At 37.5% G+C, this 27167-nt stretch overlaps 2 protein-coding genes across 2 annotated transcripts in view; one reads left to right on the plus strand and one right to left on the minus strand.

The window, feature by feature from the left end:
* Positions 1 to 3775: 3775 nt before the first annotated feature.
* On the plus strand, positions 3776 to 4706 carry LOC124969875 (olfactory receptor 2AE1-like). Its single transcript, XM_047532868.1, is given in 2 exon segments — positions 3776 to 3846; positions 3848 to 4706. Coding segments are annotated over 2 exon segments (930 nt in total).
* LOC124969867 (cytochrome P450 3A9-like) overlaps positions 4238 to 27167 on the minus strand; it is a 28395-nt gene continuing 5465 nt past the window's right edge. Inside the window, exons 4-13 of the mRNA XM_047532853.1 lie at positions 25646 to 25745; positions 22210 to 22323; positions 21693 to 21781; positions 20361 to 20509; positions 14862 to 14989; positions 13651 to 13717; positions 10590 to 10750; positions 10134 to 10360; positions 7995 to 8157; positions 4238 to 5579 (exon numbers count right to left, since the gene is read on the minus strand). Coding sequence (XP_047388809.1) covers positions 5490 to 5579; positions 7995 to 8157; positions 10134 to 10360; positions 10590 to 10750; positions 13651 to 13717; positions 14862 to 14989; positions 20361 to 20509; positions 21693 to 21781; positions 22210 to 22323; positions 25646 to 25745 — 1288 coding nt within the window. The 3' untranslated portion in view covers positions 4238 to 5489. The remainder of the gene's footprint in view (positions 5580 to 7994; positions 8158 to 10133; positions 10361 to 10589; positions 10751 to 13650; positions 13718 to 14861; positions 14990 to 20360; positions 20510 to 21692; positions 21782 to 22209; positions 22324 to 25645; positions 25746 to 27167) is intronic.

Genomic DNA, 27167 nt, shown 5'->3' on the forward strand with positions numbered 1-27167 from the left:
TCCTGTCTTCTGCTCTTTTGCTGTTATTCTGTTCTTCTTTTTCTAGGGCTTTGAGCTGTAATGTTAGGTCATTTAGTTATTGACTTTTCATTCTTTTCTGGAATGCGCTCCGTGCAATGAATTTTCCTCTTAGTACCGCTTTCATAGTGTCCCAGAGATTTTGATATGTTGTATCACCATTCTCATTGACCTCTAAGAATTTTTTTATCTCCTCCTTGATGTTTTCTGTTATCCATGTTTCATTCAATCGCATATTATTTAGTCTCCAGGTGTTGGAGTAATTTCTGTTTTTTATTTTGTCATTGATTTCTACTCTCATTCCATTATGACCTGATAGAACACAAGGCAGTATCTCTATTTTTTTGCATTTCCTAAGGGTTGCTTTGTTGCATAACATATGGTCTATTTTCGAGAAGGTTCCATGTGCTGCTGAGAAGAAAGTGAATCCTCTCGTTGATGGATGGAATATTCTTTATATGTCTATTAAGTCTAGGTTATTGATTGTGTTATTGAGTTCTATGGTTTCCTTGGTTGGATTTTGTTTGGAAGTTCTATCTAGTGGTGACAGCGGTGTGTTAAAGTCACCCAGAATTATTGTGTTGTGGACTATGTGATTCCTGAAATTGAGAAGGATTTTTTGATGTACAGGGATGCACCATTGTTTGGGGAATAAATATTTACTATTGTTATGTCTTCCTGATTTATGGTTCCCTTAAGCAGTATGAAATTTCCTTCTTTATCCCTTCTGACTGACTTTGGCTTCAAGTCCACTTTATCTGATATAAGGATGGAAACCCCCGCTTTTTTATGGAGTCCATGTGCGTGGTTGGTTTTATCCCATCCTTTCACCTTTAGTCTGTGGATGTCTTTTTCTATGAGATGAGTCTCTTGCAGGCTGCATATTGTTGGGTCTTTCTTTTTAATCCATTCTGCCAGTCTGTGTCTTTTGATTGATGAGTTTAGGCCATTAACGATCAGGGTTATTATTGAGATATGATTTGTATTCCCAGTCATTTGGTGTATTTTTGGTTTTTAAGTTGGTTTTGTTTCTCCTTTGAGTGTTTTTCTCTAAGGTAGTTCCTTCCTTTGCTGACCTACATTGTTGTTTTGCATTTCCTCCTCATGGAATATTTTGTTGAGAACATTGTGTAGTGCAGGCTTTCTATTTGTAAATTCTTTTAACTTTTGTTCATCATGGAAGGATTTTATTTCATCTTCAAATCTGAAGGTAAGTTTTGCTGGGATCAGGATTCTTGGTTGGCAACCATGTTCTTTCAGAGCTTGAAATATGTTGTTCCAGGCCCTTCTAGTTTTTAGAGTCTGGGTTGAGAAGTCTGCTGCTATCCATACTAGTCTCCCCCTATATGTAATCTGATGCTTTTCTCTTGCGGTCTTCAAAATCCTATCTTTATTTTGAATGTTAGGCATTTTCATTATAATGTGCCTTGGTGTGGATCTGTTGTGATTTTGTGCATTTGGTGTTCTGTAAGCCTCTTGTATTTGATTTTCCATTTCATTCTTCAGGCTGGGGAAATTTTCTGATATTATTTCATTGAATAGGTTGTTCATTCCTTTGGTTTGTATCTCTGTGCCTTCCTCAATCCCAATAATTCTTAAATTTGGTCTTTTCATGATGTCCCATAGTTCTTGAAGATTCTGTTCATGATTTCTTACCATCTTCTCTGTTTGGGCAACTTTATTTTCAAGATTAAATATTTTGTCTTCATTGTTCATTGTCTGAGGTTCTGTCTTCCAAGTGGTCTAGTCTTTTGGTGATGCTTTCCATTGAGTTTTTTATTTGGTTTATTGTTTCCCTCATTTCATGGATTTCTGTTTTTTTTTTTTTTTTTTTTTTTTTTGAGAATCACTATCTCTTTGTTGAAATGATGTTTTGCTTCCTGCAGGTGCTCTTTCAGCTTATTGGTATTATCATTCATTGCCTGCATTTGCTCTCTTATCTCATCCTTTCCTTCGCGAATCATCTTAATCATGTATAATCTGAAGTCCTTTTCTGACATTTCTTCTAACATACTGTCATTGGATTCTATTAATATAGAATCTAGATTTGTTAGGATCATTTTCTTCCCTTGTTTTTTCATGTTGTTCATGTATCTTCCCCTCTAGCAGAGCAGATCTAGGGTATTGCAGATTTCCCCCTATAGGCTTATAGTGGCCCCATAGATTTCCAAAACCCTTTCTTTAAGGGGAGATCAATATTAGCAGTGCCCAAATCAGACACTATGCAATCCTAGACCAAATAGCCCCTATGAGGACAATAACAAAATTATCATAATAAACAGAATGAGTTCAAATATTATCTTCAATAAAACAAACAGATATGCAACAAGATCTGCAGTTTCTAATGGAGGACAAAGAGGATTCAGAGGGATGTAGAATGTGGCTGTTAATGGGATAAGAAGAGAATATACAGAAGTTCTAGATAATAGAAAAGGTGAGAGTGTAATCAAAAGAAATTGGATGTTAGCATGCAAAAAAGGGAGAAAGAGACTCTGAGGGAACAGGTAAACAAAAGGAAAAGAGAGCAAGAAAAGTAAAGAAATAAAAACTTAATTTTTTTCTGTAAGGAGAAAAAAGAAAATCTACAGTGTAACAGTCATATACTAATGAAACCTCCCAGTGTTCTGTAGCCTGATACCTGAGAGGTACCTGACAATGAGCTTCAAGTCTCCAGCAGGCGTCTCAGGATGGGATTTGCCCCACCTAAAGAAAGGAACTATGGCTTGCAGGATTATCCAAGATGGCCTCTCTGGCTTTGAAATGTGTTGGCAAGTGGGGAGCTGCAGCTCAGGGTGAGGACATGGTCAGCTGGAGGTCCTGTAGGTGGGATGCAGTTGGTCAGGCAGGGGTCCTGGAGGTCCGGGTGTGTTTTGTGTGGTTGTGGGATCCTGGAGGCCTGGTGCAATCAGTCGGTCTGGGGTCCTGGTGACAGGACGCAGTCAGTTGGTCTGGGGGTTCTGGCGGCAGGGAGTAGTCAATTGATGTGAGGGCCCCAGAGACAGAGAGTGATTGGTCGGACTGAGGGCTCCTGGAGACAGGGCTCAGTCAGTCTGGCCAGGGGTCCTTGGGGCCTGGCTGTTGTCTCAAAATGGCGGCAGCCATGTGTAATCAAACCTGCAGGTACTGTGACAGAGAACTTCCAGACAACAGCAGGCAGCTGGTGCTCCACTGGTGGTCGGCAATCAGTTTGCTGACTGTTGTGGGACGATTAGGAGGTGAACCTCATGGTTGGGTGATGGACAGGTGTAAGGCAGGTGATGCTGGCCAGAGGCATCAAATGGCAGATAATAGGCGCCTGACAGTGAGCAATCTGCACTCAAAAAAGGCGTCGATATGCTGGCAGACTGCAGGTCATCATAGCAGACTAATGGGGTAAACACCAGGGAATCGATAAGTAGCAAAAACTGCCTCACCAAGAAACAGATATCCTCTGCTTGAAACCGGAGTTACGGAGTGACAAGGAACGCAGCCTCCCTCTAGTTCGCCATCTTGGATCCCCCCATAAATTTTTACCTTTAATAGAGTCTAGATATTTTGGAATTTTAGAGTGATCATGATCATGAAGACACATTTCTCTGGTTTTGAGTAAAGTGTATTTCAATAATTTCAGCTGCTGGATAATTACAAATTGAAAAGAAAATCTCTTCACAAATGTTTTCTCAGATCAAAAGTGCTTATTGTCACATATGTAGGATCCCATATTTCCAGCATCACACTTAGTCTCCACTCCTGTTCCCCAGGGACTGAGAAAGGGAACATGTGGCTGGGAAATCAGACATATCTGGCAGACTTCATCCTCGAAGGGCTCTTCAATGACTCCCCCGCCCAAGCTCTTCAGTTTGACCATGGTGGTCTTCCTTGTTGCAGTGAGTGGCAACACCCTCACCATCCTCCTCATCTGTGTGGATCATGGGCTTCACACACCCATGTACTTCCTGCTCAGCCAACTGTCCCTCATGGACCTGATGCATGTCTCCACAACCATCCCCAAAATGGCAACCAACTACCTATCTGGCAAGAAGTCCATCTCCTCTGTGGGCTGTGCCACCCAGCACTTTCTCTGTTTGTCCCTGGGTGGTGCTGAGTGTCTTCTGCTAGCTCTCATGTCCTGTGACCGGTATGTGGCCATCTGTCATCCTCTGCGTTACACTGTGCTTATGAGCAGGAAGGTGGGTCTGATGATGGTTGTCACATCATGGTTGGGGGCATCTCTGAACTCCCTAATCCACACAGTCATCTTGATGCACTTCCCCTTCTGTGGGACTCGGAAAATACACCACTTCTACTGTGAGTATCCAGCTGTGGTGAAGTTGGTATGTGGTGACGTCACCCTCTATGAGACCACAGTGTACATCTGCAGCATCGTGCTTCTCCTCCTCCCCATCATCCTGGTTTCTACATTCTATGACTTCATCTTGCACAGTGTCATTGAGATGCGTTCAACTGGGAGTAAGAGAAATGCCTTTGCCACTTGTAGCTCCCACCTCATTGTGATCTCACTCTGGTTTGGTGCCTGCATCTTCTCATATATGAGGCCCAGGTCCCAGCGCACTCCACTGCAAGACAAAGTTGGTTCTGTGTTCTACAGCATCATTACCCCAACCCTGAATCCTCTCATTTATACTCTCCAGAATAAGAATGTAGCTAAGGCTCTGAGGACAGTTTTAAGGAGAGATAATATCACCTGATGACTACATCCATGGTTGTCCCAAATGTACAGTATTATTATGGGTAAATCCCTAAGAATTTTCAAGAATTCAGATCCCTGATGTTCTTTGACTATTGCAAGAATTAAGTGATTTACATATAACTTTTCTACTTTAGCTTAGTGTCAGGAATTCAAGCAGCATTGTGTATGTGTCTATAATATTTCAGAGTATTAGGGAAAAACCTTTACAAATTCCATTAAAAGAAGACACATGAAGTTCAGTGACACCCTAAAAAATTTTATGATAAAGATATAAGGACCTTTGTATTATTTTCGTTGACAAAACATATGTAAATTATGCCACCAGAGAGTATTTATGGAATCTGAAATTAGAATTTGTTGCTTAATATCAGAATCATGGGAAGTAAAGGGTGTTTTGAAAGAAAGGATGGATGATACAAAATTTATACACAGAGACCTTTAGAGTTATTTGAATCAGTGTTTAGGAAGTTATAATGGAAAGAATAAAAATGTTAGGGTATGGAGATGGGTGGAGAGACTCCCAAGAGAACAAGAGAGGCTGAGTCTTCAGGTCTGGTACTGAGGTGGTCACCTCCTTTCCATCACACAACAGATAATACTCTGCACAGACACTGAGAAAGCCCAGCCAAGGTCCAGCATCTCTAGTAAGTAAAGAGTAGCATCAACCCATAAATCCATCTTCAATTCCATTTATTATTCACAGAGCAAATCAAGATGTCTTTTGTTCTGAGATACATCTTCCTTGAAGAACAGAGCAGAAATCCTTAGGGAGATTCAGATTCTACTTTACAGGCTCATCTCTTGGCACAACCTTTAGAACAATGGGTTTTTCTGGTTGAAGTAATATTTTCCTGCTTAATTTCAGAGGGATCTGCAAACATTAAGCAAGCATATTTAGAAGTAGTAAATGAAGCATCAACAACAGAAGGAATTAGAAAAGGTACATTAAGGACAATAAATCTGTAGAAATATATGAAAACTACTTTTAGCCTCATGTGTCTGGGATTCCTTACATTTATTCTATAAGTTGTGTCAACATTGGATAGTGAAAGTATACATACATCTGTTCATTCAGCAAAATATTTCATGAGCATCTATTCTCTACCATGCCTGAGATAAAATCATGTTGGCTTGTGTTCTTTTTTATTTAAATTGGTAGCAACAGAGCTGGGGACAGGGCTCAGTGGTAGAGCACTTGCCTGGCAGATGTGAGGCCCTGGTTTCTCCAGCACCACAAAGAAAAAGTTTTAGGTAAAAGGGATGATTTTAAAAAATTTAAACAAGATTTTTGGCATTATGTCAAACTCTTTGTAAAGTTACATAAAGTGAACTTCATGGATGTTTGCTCAGGTTACTTCATTGGTGGGTTACACAGGTAACCCTGAATAGGTTTTATAATTTGAGCTATATGAACAGTCCTTCCCTTCTAAAAGAGTCCAGTTGGGCTGGGGTTGTGGCTCAGTGGTAGAGAATTTGCCTAGCATGTGTGAGGCACTGGGTTTGATTCTCAACACCACATATAAATAAATAAAATATAAAGGTCCACCCACAACTAAAAAAATATTTAAAAGAGTTCAATCATGACTCTTGATTGAACGCATGTAGTTTAAAGATGGAAAAGACCTTCAGGGAGCACAGGCTTCCCGCCCCTGCAAAAGTCTCCTCTTTCTCTTTGCTTCTAAGAGTAGTGAAAATGAGGAACTTCTGAGTCCTAAAGAGTTTTGAGTAGTCCTTGGGCCCCATCCTCATTGAGGCATTCCTTTAGAGTTGGGGGTACCTCCAACAGAGTAATCTCCTGTCCCAGGAGAGGGAAGGAAGAAAATTGTTATGGAGATTGAGAAGATCCATCCTGGGAAAGACTAGGAGCTTGCCGAAAGTACCTGCCCCATCCCAGTTGTACTAGAGACCTACTTTCTCTCAGATCTAAGTTCCCTATATGTATATACTTAAAGGGTTGCTCCATGGCTGCCCTGAATCCTCAAATAAAATGGTAACCACATCTATCCTCCTCCTTTCCCATATGGGAAGGAATTGCATATTAAATGAACAATCCCTAGAAATGAGCCACATAAGACCTTGCCTTTTATGACTCAGTGACAACTTTACATTCTTCACAGGACAGATTCCACATCGTTCAATAAATGTAACACATTACTATTCTTAAATTTCAAATACTGAAAATATTTTCTGCATAAGGAGAAACCCACACATGCACACATACACACAGAGAGAGAAAGAGAGAGAGAGAGAGAGAGAGAGAGAGAGAGAGAGAGAGAGAGAGAGAGAGAGAGAAATGTCATTTGTAAAATTTTAAAATTAAAAAGAGCCAAACATTGACAGCCAAGAACTCTAAATCAATGACAAATCGCTCCTTAAATATTTACTGAATGCTTGTCATGGGCGAGGTTCCCTACAAGGCACCACTGGGAGTTTATGAAAGGCAAAAATGAGTGATGTAGTTAAGTGGGATGTTGTAGTTAAGATACAGAAAAAATAGGCCTCCAAGTGGGATGCTTTAATGACAAAATATTAACTTAGATGATGATAACGGTTTGCAGTAACCAATAACAAAACAGAGGACTGAATGGGCCTTGCATTAGATGGGGTAGACTCCTCGGAGAAGTTTGGGAATTGAACCAGAACTTGAAGATGAGAATAGAATGAGGATAAGGGGAAATAAGATTCATAGAGTTATTCCTGAAATGTAAAAGAAGTCGTTTTTCTGCATCAGGACTCCTGGAAGGCGGAGTCAATCAGGATAACCCTAGACTCTATACATCCTTCATATCTTCAAGACACGATTGATGTCAATGATTCTCAAGTTTGTCTGAGAATGATAATCAATTGGGAACTTTTAAAGTCACACTCTAGGCAAGTGATTTTTAGAATTTTGGAGATGACCCAAGCCTCAGGTATTTTTAAAATTCTGTGGTGATTTCAATGTCCACCCAATAGTTGAGAACCACTGTCACAAAGCTTCTATAAGTTCTGTTGAGCACTCAAACATCACCACAACAGGATCTTCACAGCATCTTCATTTGACTTGAAACTGAGTTTAAACTTTGCTTAAGTTCAAAGACACTGCACATAATCATGTCAAGCTAATCTGCATTGACTCTACCTGATCTTTATACTTGGGTCTTCATAAAGCCACAGATATAGAGCTCCAAAACTGAAGGACTGTAAAATCTCACAAGTGTCTTAAAAGAGATTCTTTGGCCATAGAACATACTATTAAGATGAATGAGCATGTACTTTTCTTTACTTTTTCAGAAAGCGTACCAACCTGTGTTTCCTTGCAAGGGTGGAAGGAGAAGTTCTGCAGTACTCTGATGAGAGCAAGTTTCATGTTCATGAGAGCAAACCTCATGCCAATGCAGTTTCTGGGTCCATTTCCGAAGGGCATGTATACGTAAGGATTGATGCTGTCCTTATTCTTTTTACTGAACCTGATTCCACAATAGTAGAAGAAAAGAAATTAATGAGACATAAATCTATAAACATAAATCTATGTTGTATCTTAAACATTCATTAGCAGCAATATGCAGGATGCTTTTGTGGAATGGTCATTGAAATCCTGCTGTGTTTTTGCTATAATAATTGAAACCTACAACTTCTTTCATTCCCTTGACTCTAGAGGAGCTCTCAGTCTTGTTAAGATGTGATGAATGCTGTTTAAAAGAAAATTTTTCTTTAAATACTAAAATTTTCAGGATTGTGATGTGTTCACACTCTAAAAGAACTCACAAGACTAGAATTGAAGAAAAAGTATGTTCCGGCCTCAACTCACACTCCTGCTTCTCATATATTTATTGATGAAGAAGGAGAAAAATGCTTCCAACTAATGATCTATCTCTTCTCTTCTCTAGACTCCTCTTTTTCAACTCCTTCTCTCCCTTCCTCCATCATTCCTAATTCCTTTCTTCCTCTACCTCCTCCTCATCCTTTTCTTTCTCTCTGTCTCTGCCTTTCTCTGCCTCATCACTGACTTCTGAGTCTGTCTGTCCCATCAGGTTACAAATAATTCCTTGAATGTTAGACCCATGTGTTATTAAAATCAATTTCTAGTTATTCGATTGTTTTAAGGAGAAAGTGTTGATTTGGGGAAAGTGATAATGACATTGTGATTGTTTTAGAAAGGATTCTTATATATTTGAGAACATTCTGACATATTTACAGATGATTGTGATTCACAATAACATGGAAGTTGGGAGAGGGTGTGGTGGTGTGTGGAGGGGCTGCTGACATTGGTGGATGGTTGTTGGAGGCAGGTGATGGGCAGATGGAGAGGCTTTAGAAGTGTTTTCTAGACTACTGTCTGTAGGTTATTATTGTGTGTAGGTCAAATGTTCTCCATACCATACATTTTGGTAATATTTCTCAGCCTGGTCTAGTCCCTGATACGCCATAAGCACTTAGTATCCGTTCATGCCTTGGTGAATCAAAGAGAAGTACAGTCTCTGATTTTGAGTCTGTGAAGTATCAAAAAGTGGAGGTGCTGAACTTGGAGGAAACTAGCACTGGGGACACCGTGACCCCGCAAGACAAGATCACTGTCATCAGGAAGTGTGAAGTTAGGGCCAGAGTCTTGATCCCAGGCTACCTGAAAACTTTATTCTCTATTTTACTTATCAAAACAACAGGAAAAATTACAGTAACTTCCCAGAGTGCAAACTGTGACCTTAGATCCAAATTCTTAGAAGAGCAAGGCCAAAACACCTCTAAGGAGAGATGTCTCAGGTGTCTTGGGAGCAGATTATTTGACTTTGAAATAGTCACCAACTACAGAGAGTATGAGGAAACTGGCCCAGAACACAGTCAGAGGTGGGTCTGGGAGGATCTGAGCTCTCTCGGTCCTCAGTAAGGCTGCTTGAACGTCCCAGGGGAGGATTTTCAGACTTTAGCTTATATTTAACAACCACACCGGAGGAACCAGGAACCAACATTTAATCAAATTGAAAATGGAAGTGTTTCTTAAAGCTGGTAGTATATTCAAAGAGCTAAAGGGAACAGGACAAAAACCCTGAAAGGATTAAAAAATGTAAGCATCTAAGATAAGATAGTGGTTAAATAACAGAAAAGTTGATAGCTTACTGTTAAATAAAATAAGTAATAGCTCAAAATCAAATATAATGTGATAGCATTTTGGCTCTTAAAATCTACACATTCATACAAAAATGTCCATAAAGACATGTATCATATTAATAATACATAGGGCTTATCTTGAGGTTCTAGGACTAAATGGCTATAGTCATTTCTTTTTTTCTAATGTTTGTTTTGTAAAGTTTCAACAGTTACTGCTTTTGTAAAAGACTTCTTAAAAGACAAGAAAATTTCACCATCACACATGTCATCTGCACTGAGAGACTTCTATGTGTGAATCAGCCTGGTTAAGGGTGGATTCCCTTTCTCAGGGGCCCCATACCTTTCAGGGGAGAACTTTTCAGGTTCTGGCCAGTACTTGGGGTTTTGGTGAAGACTATATATTGGTACAGCCACCACTGTTCCTTTGGGGATGAACACCCCATTGATTTCAACATCATTTTTACAGACTCTCACAATTCTTTGAACAACCGGGTATAATCTGAGAGTTTCATTCACCACCATGTCCAGATACTCCATCTCAAATAGTACATCATATGTGACACGTGCCTGGCAAGAAAAAGATTTTTATAAATTAAACTAAGGTTTGGAAATAACTTTAAACTCTGTTGACGCAGTTCACTGAAGTTTTCAGAGCTCCCCAAATAACTCATACAGGAAAAACAACATAGCATTGTCAAAGCATTTAATGACCATTCTGTCCTTTGACCTGCTCAATGAAACACTGAGATGCAGAGACCTCACCTCTTCTCTCCCTTTCCAGGAACCATTCACTCACCTTATTGGGCAAAGCCGCATCAATCTCCTGCTGCAGCTTCTTTTGGACCTCAGGGTGAGTGGCCAGTGTATGAATAATGAAGGAAAGAGTACTGCTAGTGGTGTCATAGCCAGCAAAAATAAATATAACAGACTGGGCTACAAGCTCCAGATCAGATAGACCTACGAAGAGAGGAAAGACGACTTAGACTAAGCAGTTCAGTGCAGACATCACAGTTTAGATGAAGATAAATCTAAATAATGATCCCAAGTTGGAAGAGCAATTCATAATGCTCCTTATTATGCCATCCCCACCACCAATACAAGTGGGTCTTTTCAAGGGACAGTATTTATGTCAAACGTACATAGTGTTTTTCAAATGTACCTTTGATAATCACAAACTTTATTTATCTATAAATATGGGGTAGCACTCTCCCCCTAGGAAAAAAATTAAGTTACTCTACCTAAAATGTAGGTTGAAGAACCTTGGAAGATTTTGCAATACCAAGGCATCTTTTCAGGGAAAATTAAAGGCTATGATTGAGGGAACTTGAAGGAACTATACTGAGTCACAGAGAAACTTGCTACTCAAATTGCAGTCAGTGGACCAGCAGCACCAACAGCTTCAGGGAACTCATTAGAAACACAGAAGCTCAAACTTCACTCTAGAGTTACCAAATTGAAATCTGAACTTTCATGAGATGTGGTCATTTGTGTGCATAAACTAGCCTGATAATCATCAGGTAATAGAAGACCTGGGTCACCAGTCTTCAAAATGGATGATCTCAGGATATTCAGAAACTACAGAGAAAAACAACAACAACAAAACTAGAAGAATAGTGTTTAACCAGAGTCTAATGAGTGGCATTGAAGTCACACAAGGAAGAATGTGCTGATGTAGGGCATTAGGCATAAACCATAGGCAGATGGGGTTCAGTGAGTGGAATTAGCATTGCTTATCAATCATGAGCTGAATGTCATCTTCCCCAGTACATGTCCACTCTATTTGTCCCCGATCATCAAACAGTCCTCGTGATAGAAGTGGTTGTCTCTCTTGATTTTTCTCCTGAAAGAAGTTAGTCACATTTGAGCATTCATCTCATTGATTTAAGAAATGATTAGGACCTCTTGATACTTGGATACCTGAAAGAAACATGGTATACAATCCAACCATGTAATTCATAAAAAAAAAACCAATGCAAAATGAGTATGAGAAAGATCTACATGGAGTTCTGACTACCATGATTTCAGTGATGCTATTGTGGGAAAATTCAACCACTCTTTTCCCCCCTGTTGGCATAAACCCCATGATACTGAATTGAAATTTGATTATAAATTTAGGTTACAACTGTGCAGTCCCATCTGGTAGCCACTGACCATATATGACTATATAAATTTAATTATTAATGAATTAATTGTTAAATATAATATAAAAATAATTAACAATTTAAACTTCAGTTCTTCAGTAACGCTACCTACATGCCAAATGCTCAATAGCCACATGCGTCTAGTGGTTATTGTATGAACAATGCATATATTGAGTATTTCCTTCATCACAGAAAGTTGTAGTGGAAGCAGTGGGGAGGAATGCTCTTTACACCATGGATATGGATACACAGAGAAATCTTTATATTGCTCAGTTTGTATAAATATATTTTATTTTCTTAGTCTGTCCATAGAAAGGATGTCTAGAAGACACTGCAGTAGTAATGATCACATCAAGCATTCAGATTTTGGTTTCTAATTACCATCTCTCACTGAAAGGAGCCAGACCTTGTGGAGAAATGGGTGGTTCCAGGGCTGATCAGAGGAAATAGAAGAGAAACCTAGAATTTCCTGCACCAGAAAGCAAGAATGTTCTCCCAAACAATGCATGAAAAGAATATGAAATATTGTGCACGTTGCTATCATTAACAGGTAGCAAAACTGCTAGAATGTACAAACTCAAGAAAGAACCCTCATGTCAAGCTATGAACTTCAGGGTAAAGTGACTTATCTACGTAGGTTCTTTGATTATGGCAAATATACCATTTTGGTGAAGGATGTTTGTAATGGGGGCAACATATGAATGTAGAGAAAGAATGGATATGGGCAATCTGTATGCTTTCTCTCAATTTTGCTATGAAACTAAAACTGCTATAAATATAGACAATTTCAACAATAAAATTATAAGATGAGGAAGAGAAGGAGGAGGAGGAGGAGGAGGAGGAGGAGGAGGAAGAAGTGCTTAAAAGACTTAGGACAAGCCCAAAAGAATGTGACCATCAAAATAAAGAATGATAGCAAGAGAATGAATTCATAGCATATAACATCATACTGATAAATAAGAATGGAACTCTCCCTTACCATCTAATACCAATTTATAAATGTACACTAGATGATGGAATAATAAAGATGGCAGTTTGTAACCATCATAGTACAAATGCTTTCTGTCAGAAATCACCCATGGATGATAAAACTAGTAGGTGAAAGTATTTTGAGGAACAGGATGTTTACACAGTCTCAGAGGTTTCCCCCACAGATTTTTTTTTTTATAAATTACAAAGGGAAAAGTAAAACTTTACAGTAGATAAGCTAGTGAACACATTTTCACCCAGTATTTCCAGTGACCCTCATCACTATTGGGACAGTGTGCATCCTGATTGGATGTCCAGGTGCAAATATCCAGGCAGAGGTTCTGATTCAGTGGGTCTGGATGTGGCTGAGAATCAGCACTTGTTCTGATTGATGCACATAGTTCAAGATGACTAATTGACTTCAGTACTGAAGTGCTTGCTCCTAGTTTCTCTTCAAGTTTTAAAAATTTTTATTTTTAATTTGTTCTAATTAGTGATACATGACAGTAGAATGCATTCATGCATTTTGATAAATCATAGAAAATTTTGAACATTGTTACACCTGTATGTTTCTAGAAAGTACGCCTGGGCACCATTTGCAATATCCAAATGTGTATCTTTCTGCAATTTGGTGGAAATCCCTGGAAAACATGTATATTTTCAGTATAATCCCCTCCCTCCCTCTGAGCTTCCCTGTCAATAGACCATGAAACATTCTTTTTTTTTTTTTGAAACATTCTTGGTTACCTTTGTAGGGCTCCGTGTCTTTGGAATTCTGGGAGTTAATCATTAACTGAAGAAAATCCACACGGTGCTGGAAGCAGAAAGGGAAATGTAAATGATAAAGTCAGTCATAAAAGTCAGAAGTATATCAGGAATATAGCCATTCACCTCCCTTCTTAGAATATGGCTCCTTAAGTATAGAAGTCTGGCTAGGGTTGCATGACCCACAAGTGAACAAAATGTCCACCTATAAACCTTGGAGAGCAGGATATTTCTCTGGGAGAAATCCAGCTATGGTGTCCAATAGCTTTTGAACTTTGCTCTCCCTGATGCTGAGTTTGTCCGTCTTCTGGACACACAGTGGCCAGCTCCTTCTCCTGTTGCACGTGTTTTCCCAGGAAGAAGTCCTGGATTTCAATTCTTTTTGTTCTGCTGTAATTCTTATCCACATTGAATAAACCTGATTGTTTCAAAGATGATTACTTTTGTTTATGTATCATCAAATTCTCCACTTATCAAGAGCATGATTCAATCTTCAGTGACACTTGGAGTCCCTTGTCCTGCCTCCCTGACCTGCAGCCATCCTTATGTCCACCTCCAGGCAGCATTAAGACAAAGCTGGGTTAGCATATTGCCTTGGTGCTCACAGACGACCACTGACCGATCAGGGCCAGGAAAGGGCTCAAATTTAACATGGCCATACTTCACCAGGTGCCCACTAGGATCTTCCCCTGAAGAATGTGCCAACTAAGACCTAAGAGGCTTGGACTTGTAATTATTGTTCACCAATCTAAGATCTGGGGAAATTTTTTTAACAGTAAAATAATTTTTAAATAGTATTTTTATTTTGACAGTTTACTGAAAGGAAGGGAAATGATAAGGTTTTTATCCAAACAATACTTATTTCAAGACATCTTGTCATGTCTATTATTGTGTTAAACATTGTCAATATAGCTCATTCTCATTTTGTCTTTTAAAAATCTGACCTTCTTTCTTTCCAAAATATTAAAACTCTCCAGTGCAAATCTGAAAGTATTCCATCAACCTTAGAAAACAGAGAGGGGCAGTGGGAATACCACAGAGCATTTGCCTAGCATGTATGAGGCCTTCGGTTCAATCCCCAGCACCCCCACAAAACTATATGTATATTTATATATCTGCACAAATCAGATGTACACAGTCCAGTAAATGATCAGAAAATGAACACCCTTATGTCACCACCACCGGTATTTTACCTTCTGTTTATCATCTAGGCGTCTTTCTTTTATCCTCATTACTGCATTTGTAAAAAAATTCAGAACGTTGTTTTGAAACCTGATGATATTTAATGCCTCAAGCACTCGGGTAAGGAATGGAAAGAGTACTAAAGAGAATGTGGAAAACAAAAACAAAAACAAAAAGAAACTTGGTGAAAAGGCAACATCCTTTGAGCAATGATCATTTTCTAAAAAATATTCAGAGGAGTAAAATCATTCGTTTTCTCAACCAGCAACCATTCCTTCTGTGATCTGTACCTGGTGTGTGCTCCATGGTTGAGCAAGGGCACTTCACCCAGGGGCCATGGCCACCATAGCAAGGCACCAGTAGCCCCATCAATGCCGTTGGAGGAAGCAAAGGAACAGGATTAAATTCCCTGACCTCTTACCCTTTTGTGTATTGGAATAGGGTCCCTGGGTAAACCAGTCCATAGTCTGTGCTGTAATTAATTATGCATTTCAAGAAAAAGTAGTCAGGATAGGTACAATCCAGCATATCCAATCCTCAACTATCAAGGAACGAAACCAGAAATCAATAATGGACAGAAAATTTGGAAACTCAAGACATATGTGCAAATTAACCAAAAGACTTATAGATACAGTTGTCAAAAGGCAATTAGATGGGCTGGAGTTGTGGCTCAGTGGTAGAGCACTTGCCTGGCATGTGATGAGGCCCTGGTTCAATCCTCAGCACTGCATATAAATAAATTAATTAAATTTTAAAAAAGATCCATTGACAACTAAAATTATTTTTAAAAAAGGCAATTAGAAGTTGTTTTGACATGAATTACAGTGAAGAAATGTTGTACCACACTTATGAGAGGTAACAAAAGCAGCACTCGGAACCATATAGCTACAAATATATAGGTTTTATAAAAAGAAAGATCTCAAGCCAATGTCTAACTTAAATTGTAAAGTGGTGAAAAACAAGGGGAAATTAAAACAAAAGCAAGCATAAGGAAAAAATAGTAAAGACCCAAGTTAAAACAAATTAAATAGAGAAGAAGAAATAAAATAGATGAAAACAAAAGGTGGTTCTTTGAAAATATCATAAAAATTGCCAAACCATTAGCCGGATTGACCAAAGTGATCACAGTTTGGTATGATGATATTTCCTCTCAATATATACTAGAAGGGAACATCTAGATCAGGAGTTAGATCTACTTCTATTTATTTTGGGGACCTTCACACTCTTTACATTCTCACCAACAATATATAAGAGAAACTTTTTCTTCACATGCTGGCCAGCATTTGTTATATCTTTTTTTTTTTAAATTTTGATAATAGTCCTTCTAACTGGAGTGAGATGATGTCTTATAGTAGTTTTGATTTGCATTTCCCTGGTGGCTAGTGATATTTAGTAGTTTTTCAAGTATTTTTAAGTCATTTGTATTTCTTCTTTTCAGAAATACCTGTTTGGAGCATTTGCCTATTTTTAAACTGGATTACTTGGGGGTTTTTTGTTGATAAATTTTTTGAATTTTTTATATTATGGAAATATATATTATTTATATATGTACTAGTCTATAGATATATAAAATATATTTTATATTAGTCTATTTTTCATCTGAATGGTTGGAACATCTGTACATTCAGATTTATTGCTGTACTATTCTCAAGAACTGAGATGTGAATTTAATCTAGGTGTCCATCAATGCATGAATGGATAAAAAAATGTGATATATATGTGTGATATACATACATATATATATGCACACACACATATATGTGCACAACAGAACACTCATTCATAAAGAAGAATGAAATCCTGTCTTTTGTAGCAAATAAGGATGGAATTAGAGGACATTCACTTTATAAACTAAACTGGACACATCACAACGAATACCATATATTCCTTCTCATATGTGGATGCTAAAAAGGTTGACCTGAATGTATAATAGTGATTATTAAAGGTTGGAAGAGGTCATGGGGGAGGGTGGATAAAGAAAGGCTGTATTTCATTTGTATATGCTATATGTATGTGTTGAAACATCACACAGAACCCCATTCATATGCATAATTGATACATATTAAAAGAAATATTTAAAAAGAGATGAATGAAATCAATAGCATGTGAAATGAAAGGAGAAATTACTAACATTGGAAAAGGATTATAAAAGAATTCTAGCAATTTGATTGTTAGACTAATTATGTAAATCACATAACTTAGATGACACAGACAAAATCCTTAAAGACACAGACTACAGAAATTGATTGAGAAGTAAATACACAACTGAATAGACTTGTAACATGTAAAGATATTGAATTGGTAATAGAAAATTATTCACAAATAAAATCTCAGATATAGATTGTTTCAATGGGAGATTCTATGAAATAAGGAATACCAATTATTCACAAACACTTCCAAAATAAAGAGAAAGAGAACTTCTAAATATATTCTGAAAGACCAGCATTACCCTAATACTAACACCAAGCAAAGATAACACAGAAAAAATTGTGTAATACACCATATGAATAAAATAAAAAGTAAACACATAAGGATTTTTTCAATAGATACAGAAAAAGGATTTGACAAAAACCAAAACCAAAACCAAAAAAACAAAAAACAAAAAACAAAAAACCCCAAATACCTCAAAACCATCCTTTTGGGATAAAACACTCAACAAAGTAGAACTAGATGCTGAAAAAAAAGTAGAAATAGATGGAATTTCTCAAACCTGATATCTATGAAAACCTGTAGCTTAATAACTTAATAGTTTCATCCAAAATCAGAAACATGACAAGCATCACTCTCTTACCACTTCTCCTCAAGTATTTTAAATAATAATAAGTTTACCAGCATTTTAGGACACAAGATCAGTATACAAAAATAATGTATTTCTATACACTATAATAAGCAATCCAAAAGAGAAATTAAGAAATAAAGAAAATAATTCCATTTACGATATTGAAAAGAATAAAATACTTAGGAATCGATTTAACAAAAATGCAAAACAGGCACAATAATAACTACCAAATATGGTTGAAATAAATCAAAGAGGATCTACATAACTAGAAAAAACATCCCAGGTTCATGGATCAGAAAACTTAATATTGTCAAAATGACTATACTCTTGATTTGCAGAGTTGAATGCACTTTGTAACAGAATCTTAGCTGGTTTCTTTGTTAGAAATTGACAAATTGATTTAAAATTCATATAGAATTTAAAGGGACCCAGAATAGCCAAAACGATCTTGAGAAACAAGATTAAAGTTGTAGGACTCACATTTCTTGATCTCAAAACTTACCACAAAACAAAAATGAAATGTGGTCGTGGCAGATGGGTAAACATAATAGATGAATGGAATAGGATTTAGAGTCCAGAAATAAATTCCCATGGAATATTGAGAAAGATGCCACAGCTATTGAATGGGGCAGACACTCTTCAAAAAATGGAGCTGAAACAACTGGATAGACACATGCAAAAGAATAAAGTGCTGTCCTTACCTGACCCTGTATGTAGAATTTAATTCAAAATGGCTGAAAGGCCTAAATATAAGAGCTAAAACTATACAGTTCTTAGTAGAAAACCATAAAAAATGTGTAACTCCATATGGCCTCAGTGTATTCTTAGATTTGATACTTAAAGCACAAACAATAAAAGGAATATACATAAATTGTACATCATCCAAATGTAAGTTTATATCACATGTTGTTTTTAACATTTATATAAATGACATATTGCATGCATCTTCTGTAAATTGCTTTCTTTTGTCAACTTTACAGCTTTAAGATTAATACATTTTAATATTTTGAAATCCAATTCATTCATTTCAAAGGTTGGAGTTTGTAGTAGCTCCCATGATATGAATAAACTGTAAAAAACTAAAATTTTTGTGCTTCAAAGGACAATATCAAGAATGTAAAAAGGGGGCTGGGGAGATAGCTCAGTCAGTAGAGTGCTTGCTTTGCAAGCACAAGTCCCTGAGTTTGATCCCCAGCACCACAAAAAAAAAAAAAAAAAAAGTAAAAAGGCATCTGTAGACCGTATGTGCATGTATGATTACACAAATGGTATGACTCTACTTCATATACAACTAGAGAAACAAGTTGTACTCCATTTGTTTACAATGAATCATAATAAATAAATTATTTTTTTAAAAAAAAGAAGTAGAGAGAGGGCTAGAGTTGTGGCTCAGTGATAGAGTGCTTGCCTAGCATGTGCGAGGCACTGGGTTCAATCCTCATTAAAAAATAAATAAATAAATAGTTTTTTTTTAAAGGCATCTATGGAACAGGACAAACCTGTTGCAAATCATAATCTAATAAGAACTGTGTAAAGAATATTTTTTTCAATTAAATTATTTATTTAAAAATGTTTTTTCTTTTATTTTTAATTTGTTCTAGTTAGTGATATGTGACATTGGAATATATTTTGACACATAATACACAAATGGAACACAACTTCTCCTTCATCTGGTTGTACATGGTGCAGAATCACACCGATAGAATTCTTAAGCCTTAAGACAAGAAGACAAATGCTTCAGATATACATAGACAAAGGACATGGAGAACTCTTTCTTAAAAGTAGTGAATCTGACTTCACTTTTCTGTGTACATAGATGAATTCACCACAGTGAATCTCCACCTCACTTACATCCACAAGACTAGGATCCTAATTAGAATAAGATATACTCCATGTTTGTATAAATATGTCAAAATGTACCTACTGTCATGTGTAACAAATTAAAAGGTGGCTAACATTGCTCAGTATCAGTAACTAACAGGAAAATGCAAATCGAAATCACTCAAGATGCCATCTTACATCCACTACAATGTCCAAAATCAGAGATGGAAACATCAAGTGTTAGAAAAGATGTGAAGTAATTGGAACTCTCATACATTTTTGGTGAGAATGTAAAATGGTACAGCTATTATGGAAAACAGTTTGGCAATTCTTTGCTAAGTGAAACACAGAATTATTTTATAAGCCAGCAATTTCACTCCTAAGTGTACATCCAGAAGAAATTGAAAACTAGAGTTCACAAAGAAATTTCACACAAATGGTCATAACAGCACTACTCACAATAACCCAAAGGTGGAAATAACCCAAATGTCTATCAGTTGACAAATGGATAACCAAATTGTGGTATACCTATACCATGGAACATTATTTGGCCATAAAATATGAAGTAGTGATATATATTTCACTTGAAAACAAAATGCTAAATGATAGCATTTTGCATCACAAAAGACCACATATTATATGACTCCATTTTTATAATGTGTCCAGAATACACAAAGCTACAGAGACAGAAAAAGAGTAGTCTTTGTTTAGGGTAAAGGATTTTGGAAGCTAACAATTAAAAGATAATGAGTTTTCTGAGTTTTGACAATGGCAATGACTGCATGTATCTTTTAACATGCTAAAAATTATGGAATTTTACATTTTAAGGGGGTGAATTACATAGTATTGTAAATGATACCTTAATAAGGTTGTCATTTTAAAAGAGAAAAAGAAACAGTATTCCACATACTAGTTATAAGAAAAAGTGGACTGAGGATGTCTGAATTTCCAATTGTCTTGACTTTTTCCACAAAGGGATCTTGTGGATTGTTGAGGGAATCAATATTCACTCCAAAGGATGTGCTAGTGATCACGTCCATGCTGTAGGCCCCAAAGACTCTGAGTAAAGAAAGACATGGAAAATTTAAATCTGCACTGCTTTCACCTCCTGCTACACATGCAGAAAGAAGTGGGACAGCAGAGATCCACATGCTGTCAGAACTATCTGTTGATCGAATGACTAGTGCATGCTCCCATCACATGCCATGGAGGTAGCTGCCTTGGTACTAGGGAGTCAGGTGAGTTAGACTCACCTCTGAGCTCAAGGAATTCAGTCAGAGAGAGAGAGACTCATCATTAGACAAATTACAGCAGTAAGTGGAGTGTGGATAACAGATATTTAAATACGGAGCTTCAGCAGGATGGAATAACTGACCCTTGCTAGGGGCTTGAAGAAAGGCGATCTTGATTTAGGTCCTGCCTAAGCATAGTCTGTGCCCAGAGCTGATTCCTCTCCAGCACATTACTTATCAGCAACACCCTGTTCTGAGAGGCAGGAACATTGTCCCTCCTTCTCCACACCCACTGCTACAGCTCCTGGGAGATGTGCTCTCCTGAACTCCAGGACCAGAGGTTGCCCCATGGGCAGAGTCCTGCAAAAGGGAACAAGTAAGACTATCCCCAGTTAAAAACATATAAAATCTCCTCCAAATGTGCTTGGATGATTCCACAGTGTGGTGAACATATTTCCTTAGTTTCCCAGGACAGTCTCAGTGACTGCTGCATAAGTCAAAATGTCCCACCTTATACAACCATGTACCTGTATCCTTTCAGGACCTTATCTCTGTTGAGACTGGAGGAAGGAGTGGTGGGAATATTTAATATTTTGTATTTTGCTGATATTCTCAGTGCAACCATGAAGAGATTTAAGTTGCTCCATAGCCTGCATGGTACCTTTCTATCCCTGTTGAATACATACCAAACACTTCCCCCCATCCAACATTCCCTATGCTCTTTGCTCAACTTTGAGTGGTCATGTCCTTCATTGTAAAACATGAATTTTGACTTACATAATATCTGCATTGACAATCAAGCAGATAAACTAATTCTGGCTCCTATACACAGCTGTCCCAGTTGCCCTACCTTTTCCTGGGAGCCTCTCCAGGGTGGCCCATTGCATGTGTGACACCACACACTTACCTTTGTCTGGTTGGGGGTGGGGTAACTCAACAGTGGTAATTTCAGTTACTGCCGGAAGGTCTTAAAACAGAGTTCAGAACCCCAGAGCTGCCATGCTACTTACTCCTTTATGGTGACAGTCTTGCTTTTCTTCACTTCCTGGCTCAGGTACTTCACCAACGAATCTCCATATTGGTTAATGATGGAGAACATCTAAGCAAAAAACACATGCCACCCATAGTTAATGAGGAGAATCAAGTCCCTGAGGCCATGAAGAAGTATGAGATAGTTATAACGAATCAGGTGATATCTCTTCTGGGACATAAAGATAAAAGATCATTTTTAAGATTTTAATTAGTTGTTTTTTATTTATACATAACAATAGGATTCATTTTGACATAATTATAAAAGCATGGAAAAGTCATTTGTTCTAATTCAGTCCCCAGTACGTCCCCTTTCTCTTTCTTCTTCCTTCCCTCTACTCTTTTGATCGTTCTGCTATTCACTTTTAGTTGTTTTTTTTTTAAATTAGTAATTTCAAATTCAGTGGAATATCCTTTGGAAAGTGATGATGTTTTCACTTTCTCCTTAGCCTCAAATCCTTATTTAAATTTCTAATTAAAGTCCTCTTCATTTCTTACCTCCTTGAGTTTCCCACTGGAGAATGCTGGTGACAGCAAAGTTCGAAGTCTCCTCCAATCTTCATCCCTTGCTGCAAAGAGAGCTTTTTCCATTAGTCCCAGTGGACCAAATACCTGAAGTTCATAGAAAAAGACATTTTGTATGAGGTAAGTTTTAGAGGTCTCCACATTGTAGAAAACTTGTTAAACAGGCATCACTTTTTAAACAGTTATTTATTGACTGTCAACTAGGTGGCTGGCCCTGTGCTTGATGCTCAGTAAACATCCCAAATTCCTCATCTCCTGTGAGGGTAGAGGAAGTGCCCAGCCATCAGATGCAATTTCAGTATTTATGTTACAGCTGCTGTTTAAATGCAAAGGTAGGGAAGCTATTCTTCCAGAGGACAGAGAGCATTATGACCTACTGCATCCTACACAGGCAGCCCAGATTAGAAAATTATTGATGACAGTCATCCAGATGGCCTTGGAAAACTATATTGCCCTAGACCAATTATGCTTTTACATATATGTACAGCATGAATTTCTTACAAATGGGGTGCCAGGATATGGTTATTTAAAACAATAATAGTTAATAACTTAAAAGATTAGGAACTTAGTTGCAATTCTGAAAAAATAATGCAATTATATGGAAGTCCGTTTCTTTCAATCATCCCCCACCACGCACGCATAGAGGGACAGAAAGAAAAGGAAAGATAATTGTGTTTCCCAGCTTGAGACTGGCCTGTCAAACCAATCTGCTTGAAACTGTCTTCCAACTCTCAACACTATATTTTGTTGATAAATGGATATATTCAATGCTCATTTATGATGAAAACTCAAAAACACTAGGAAGAGAAGAAAACTTCTACTTGATAAAGAGCCTCTACATACTAAAAAAAAAAAAAAACCTCAGCTAACGTAACACTGTGAAATAAGGAATATTTCCCCCTAAGATCAGTAACAATTTAAAGTTGTCTACTTTTATTACCTTTATTCAATATTACCATACTATAAGTCCTCACTAGAGCAATAGGACACGATTTTTTAAAGGCATGTAAATTGGAGAGGAAGAAACCAGAAGTGACCCTATTTTCAGGTGACTAAATTATCAATGTGGAAAATCTCAAAGAATATATTTAAAAAACTTCTAAAACTAATAAATGAGTTCACCAAGGTTGTAAGATAGAGGATTAGCATGCAAAATCAGCTACATATCTATATAACAACAAGGGAAATGTGAAAATCAGTTAAAAACACAATACTATTCACAGTCACTTCAAAGAAAATGAAACGCATTATGAATAGATACAAAAATGTGTACAGAATTGCTATGCCGAAAACTACAAAATGTTGATCAAAGAGATAAAAGAAACTATCAAGCAATGGAGAGGTGTACTATATCCATGGATTGAAAGATTCAACCTAGTAAAGCTACAAGTTTCCTCCAAATTAATCTATAGGTCTGATTCGATTCTTATCAAAATCTTGCCAAGTGTTTTTGCAGACAAACTTATTCCAAATTTGTATGAAAAAGTAAAGAACTAAAATACATAAAGTAGGAGTGAGACAGACAAACTGACTTTCAGTCTTAGGAAGTTAACAAACATAACAGAAAACTAGGAGTTAAAAAGTGGACTAGTCTCAATGCTAATTGAACATACCAGGAGACAGGAGGTTGTGAAGTGAGCTCAGCATTCTGAGGCTATGTGGTCAGCAGAAACACGAATAAGCCAGAGAGTGGCAAGACAGGGTCACTAGAATAAAACCCACTGAGACAGGGCACTAGTCTGTCCTGTTCTCAGAACAATAGTAGGGACTCCCCCAGACGATGTGGCACAACTCCTGGAAGTGAGGGGCAAATGCATGCAGAGAAGAGTTAAGATGGTAACTTGTCCTGACCTCTGTTTTATTAACATGGTCACCCCCCACCCAAGGTAGGGACTCAAGATGGTAATGAGAGTCACCATTGGAGAGAAGAGCACAGGCACAACTCGAGTCCCCCTCTGTGTGTGATGACATCAAGAGACTGGGACTCTGCCCCTGTTGATGTCATAAAAGTTGTGCACTTTCTGTTCTTTGTTGGAGCCAGACTGACACTCTAGATCAGTACCATGTCGCTCTTTGTGCATGAGCAGACTGCTCCCCTAACCTGCATATTCACACACCCTCTATCCTGTTCTGTGTCTGCTGTCACTGGGTCAGAAATGTCTCTGGTTTCAGGAGGAACCACTCTATGTTACCTTAAGACTTACTGTGTAGCTACAGAGACACAGCCTGGTGTTGGTGGGGGACAGACACAATGATCAATAAAACAGAGAGTGAGAAATAGACCCATCCTAACAGGCTGAGCTGATGCTTGACTGTGGTGCAAACATGATTCATCAGAGGGAAGATAGTCTTTCTAAAGATGATGCTGGAACAACTGGACAGCCACAGGTCAACAAACAAGACAACAAAACAAAAACAAAACCTTGCCTCATGTTCTAACAACAAAACACAACATAGCTCATAGAGTTAAATGTAAAGTGTATAATGCTCAAAAAAGTAATGCATTCTCTTAAAGTCCTGAATGGGATTAACAAATGTCTGCATTGAGGAGTTTGGTTCAACAATATTAAGGTAACTTTAAGTTCTCACGTAGAACTAGATCATGATTGATTCATAAAATGAAGACAAAATAGATTTTAAACTTGCTATTGAATATTTAGATTACACATTTAAAAAAGGAAGTTGTATTATAATCCTGCTCTGACTCTCTTCTGGAGAGACAATATTATTCTGCTAATTATCTTTGATGACTTTCATTTTCCTAAGAATGATGCAAAAGAATGTCAATAATGCTATTCATAAAAATGTTATTCAATAAGAGTTGTCCATCCATTGAATGGAAAAGTTTTCAAAAAAAATGTAAAGCATAAAGGTCCATAACTTTTAGGAGAGAAACAAGAACAACATAGAAGTCAGAGGCAAAGAATTTTGAGATATTATGCCAAAAGCACAATCCATAGAAGGAAATATTGTTGTATTAGCCTCCTCCAAATAAGACAATATTTGCTCTTATAAAGAACTTGTTAAGAGTAAAAGACAAGACTCTAAAAGACTAGCAAGACGGAGCCTTGGGGAACACTTTATCTTGACTGAGCTGGTGGTTACATGAATCTATCCACAGTAGCAAATTTGCACAGAGGTACATATTTACACACATGTGCAAGGGCACATAAAACTGGTGCAATCTAAATAAGTTCTGTGGATTGTATCAATGTCAATTTCTGGTTACTGTAGTAACAGGAATATACTATATTCATAGATAAGCAAAACATGACGACTGGAAAAACAGGGGAAAAGGCATATGAAACGTCCCTGTACATTTTTTGGAGCAACTTTCTGTGAAGCTATAATCACTTCAAGATACAAATTTAATCAATAAATATTTGTATTTTAAAAAATGAATGCTTACCGGACGGTTTGTGAAAACAGAATAATTTTCTTTCACCAGCACTATTTTGATCATCTCTGGATCCGTAATAACCAACACAGGTTGTTGACCATTATACAACCTATGTTGGGAAAGAAGAGCTGATTGAACCTACCAGGCCAGATTCTGTGGTTAGAGTGACACCCAGGAATCCAGACTGATGTTCCATAATCTATATGCCTAACTGTACAATGCACAGTGACACTAGATACAAGTTAGGTGATGATACCAGCAAGATTCTGGCCATAGAAGCCACTCTGGTCTTCAGAAAATGAAGGTCATGTAGCTGAAGCAGGGAATAGATATTGAAAGATGAAAATGTTTTTCATAAGGAGAGCCTGGTCAGATAAGTCTAAATGGTGTGTATATATTTTCTATTCCATTCTTAATAATTTTTGTATTTAAAAATATTTCATAATCAGTATAGTTTTCATTTGCATTTCTCTAACTGCTAGATATGTTGAACACTTTTTCATATGTTCATTGACTATTTGTATTTCTTCTTTTGAGAAGGGTCTGTTCAGTTCCTTTGCCCATTTATTGATTGGGTTCTTTGTTTTTGTTTTGTTTTGGTGTTAAACTTTTTGAGTTCTCTGTATATCCTGTAAATTAATGTCCTATCTGAGGTGCTGGTGGCAAAGATGTTCTCCCCTTCTGTAGGTTCTCTCTTCAGGTTCTGGATTGTTTCTTTTGCTGTGAAAGGGTATTAGAGTAGTGAAAAACTGAAGGCAAGTAAATTATTAAGTCTTTACAATTGCTTAAGATGCAAGAGACAGACAGGGTTGTATCAGTGAAGATTCAGCCCTGTGAGCTCCTTCCACTTGACCACATGGCCTGTATGGGCCATGCCATTAGGCAGGATGCTGTGGCCAGCTCTGCAGTTTTTGAGGACTTGATGAGAGAAGGTGAAGAGGTAGGATGAGGCAAAGCCTTCTCCCACTTGCTTACAGAACAAGAGTAATACCTCTTGAGCTGCTTTCACCAAATATCATTAAGGAAACAACTGATAAAATTAGCTGAATTCACCCTACCAGATCATGAAGTACATAAGCCCATGGGGAACACAGTGGTTTAAATGTGCTGGACATCCATTCTTCAAAGTCAGTGGAATGAGGTCGGCAAAGAGATCACTGTATACACCTCTATTGAAAACTTCTAACTGACAATTAAAAAGAAATGAAACCCCCTGAAGATGTTACACTTGCAGAGAAAGTTAAAATAAAAGAAAGCAGAAGACAAATAATTTCCCATTCTCTTTATCTCTATCTCTCATCTTTTCTTTCAAATGCACATAATAAGGCCCAAATTTATATAAAGGTGTTTTGACTTTTAATCAAAGTGACTAAAAGGAGATAAAGCCATGCATGGTGCACATATTAGAAGGGCCTGAAGTAATGCCTCCTGTGCATTATTAAAGGCCCCTAAGGAAGGAAAAGTGGAAAAGGGGGCAGTGGCCAGGCACTGGACAGGTGAGTCCAGGAGCTTCAGGGTCTTCAGAGCCTGA

The sequence above is a fragment of the Sciurus carolinensis genome, chromosome 18, assembly GCF_902686445.1.
Source record: "Sciurus carolinensis chromosome 18, mSciCar1.2, whole genome shotgun sequence".
Classification (NCBI taxonomy): domain Eukaryota; kingdom Metazoa; phylum Chordata; class Mammalia; order Rodentia; family Sciuridae; genus Sciurus; species Sciurus carolinensis.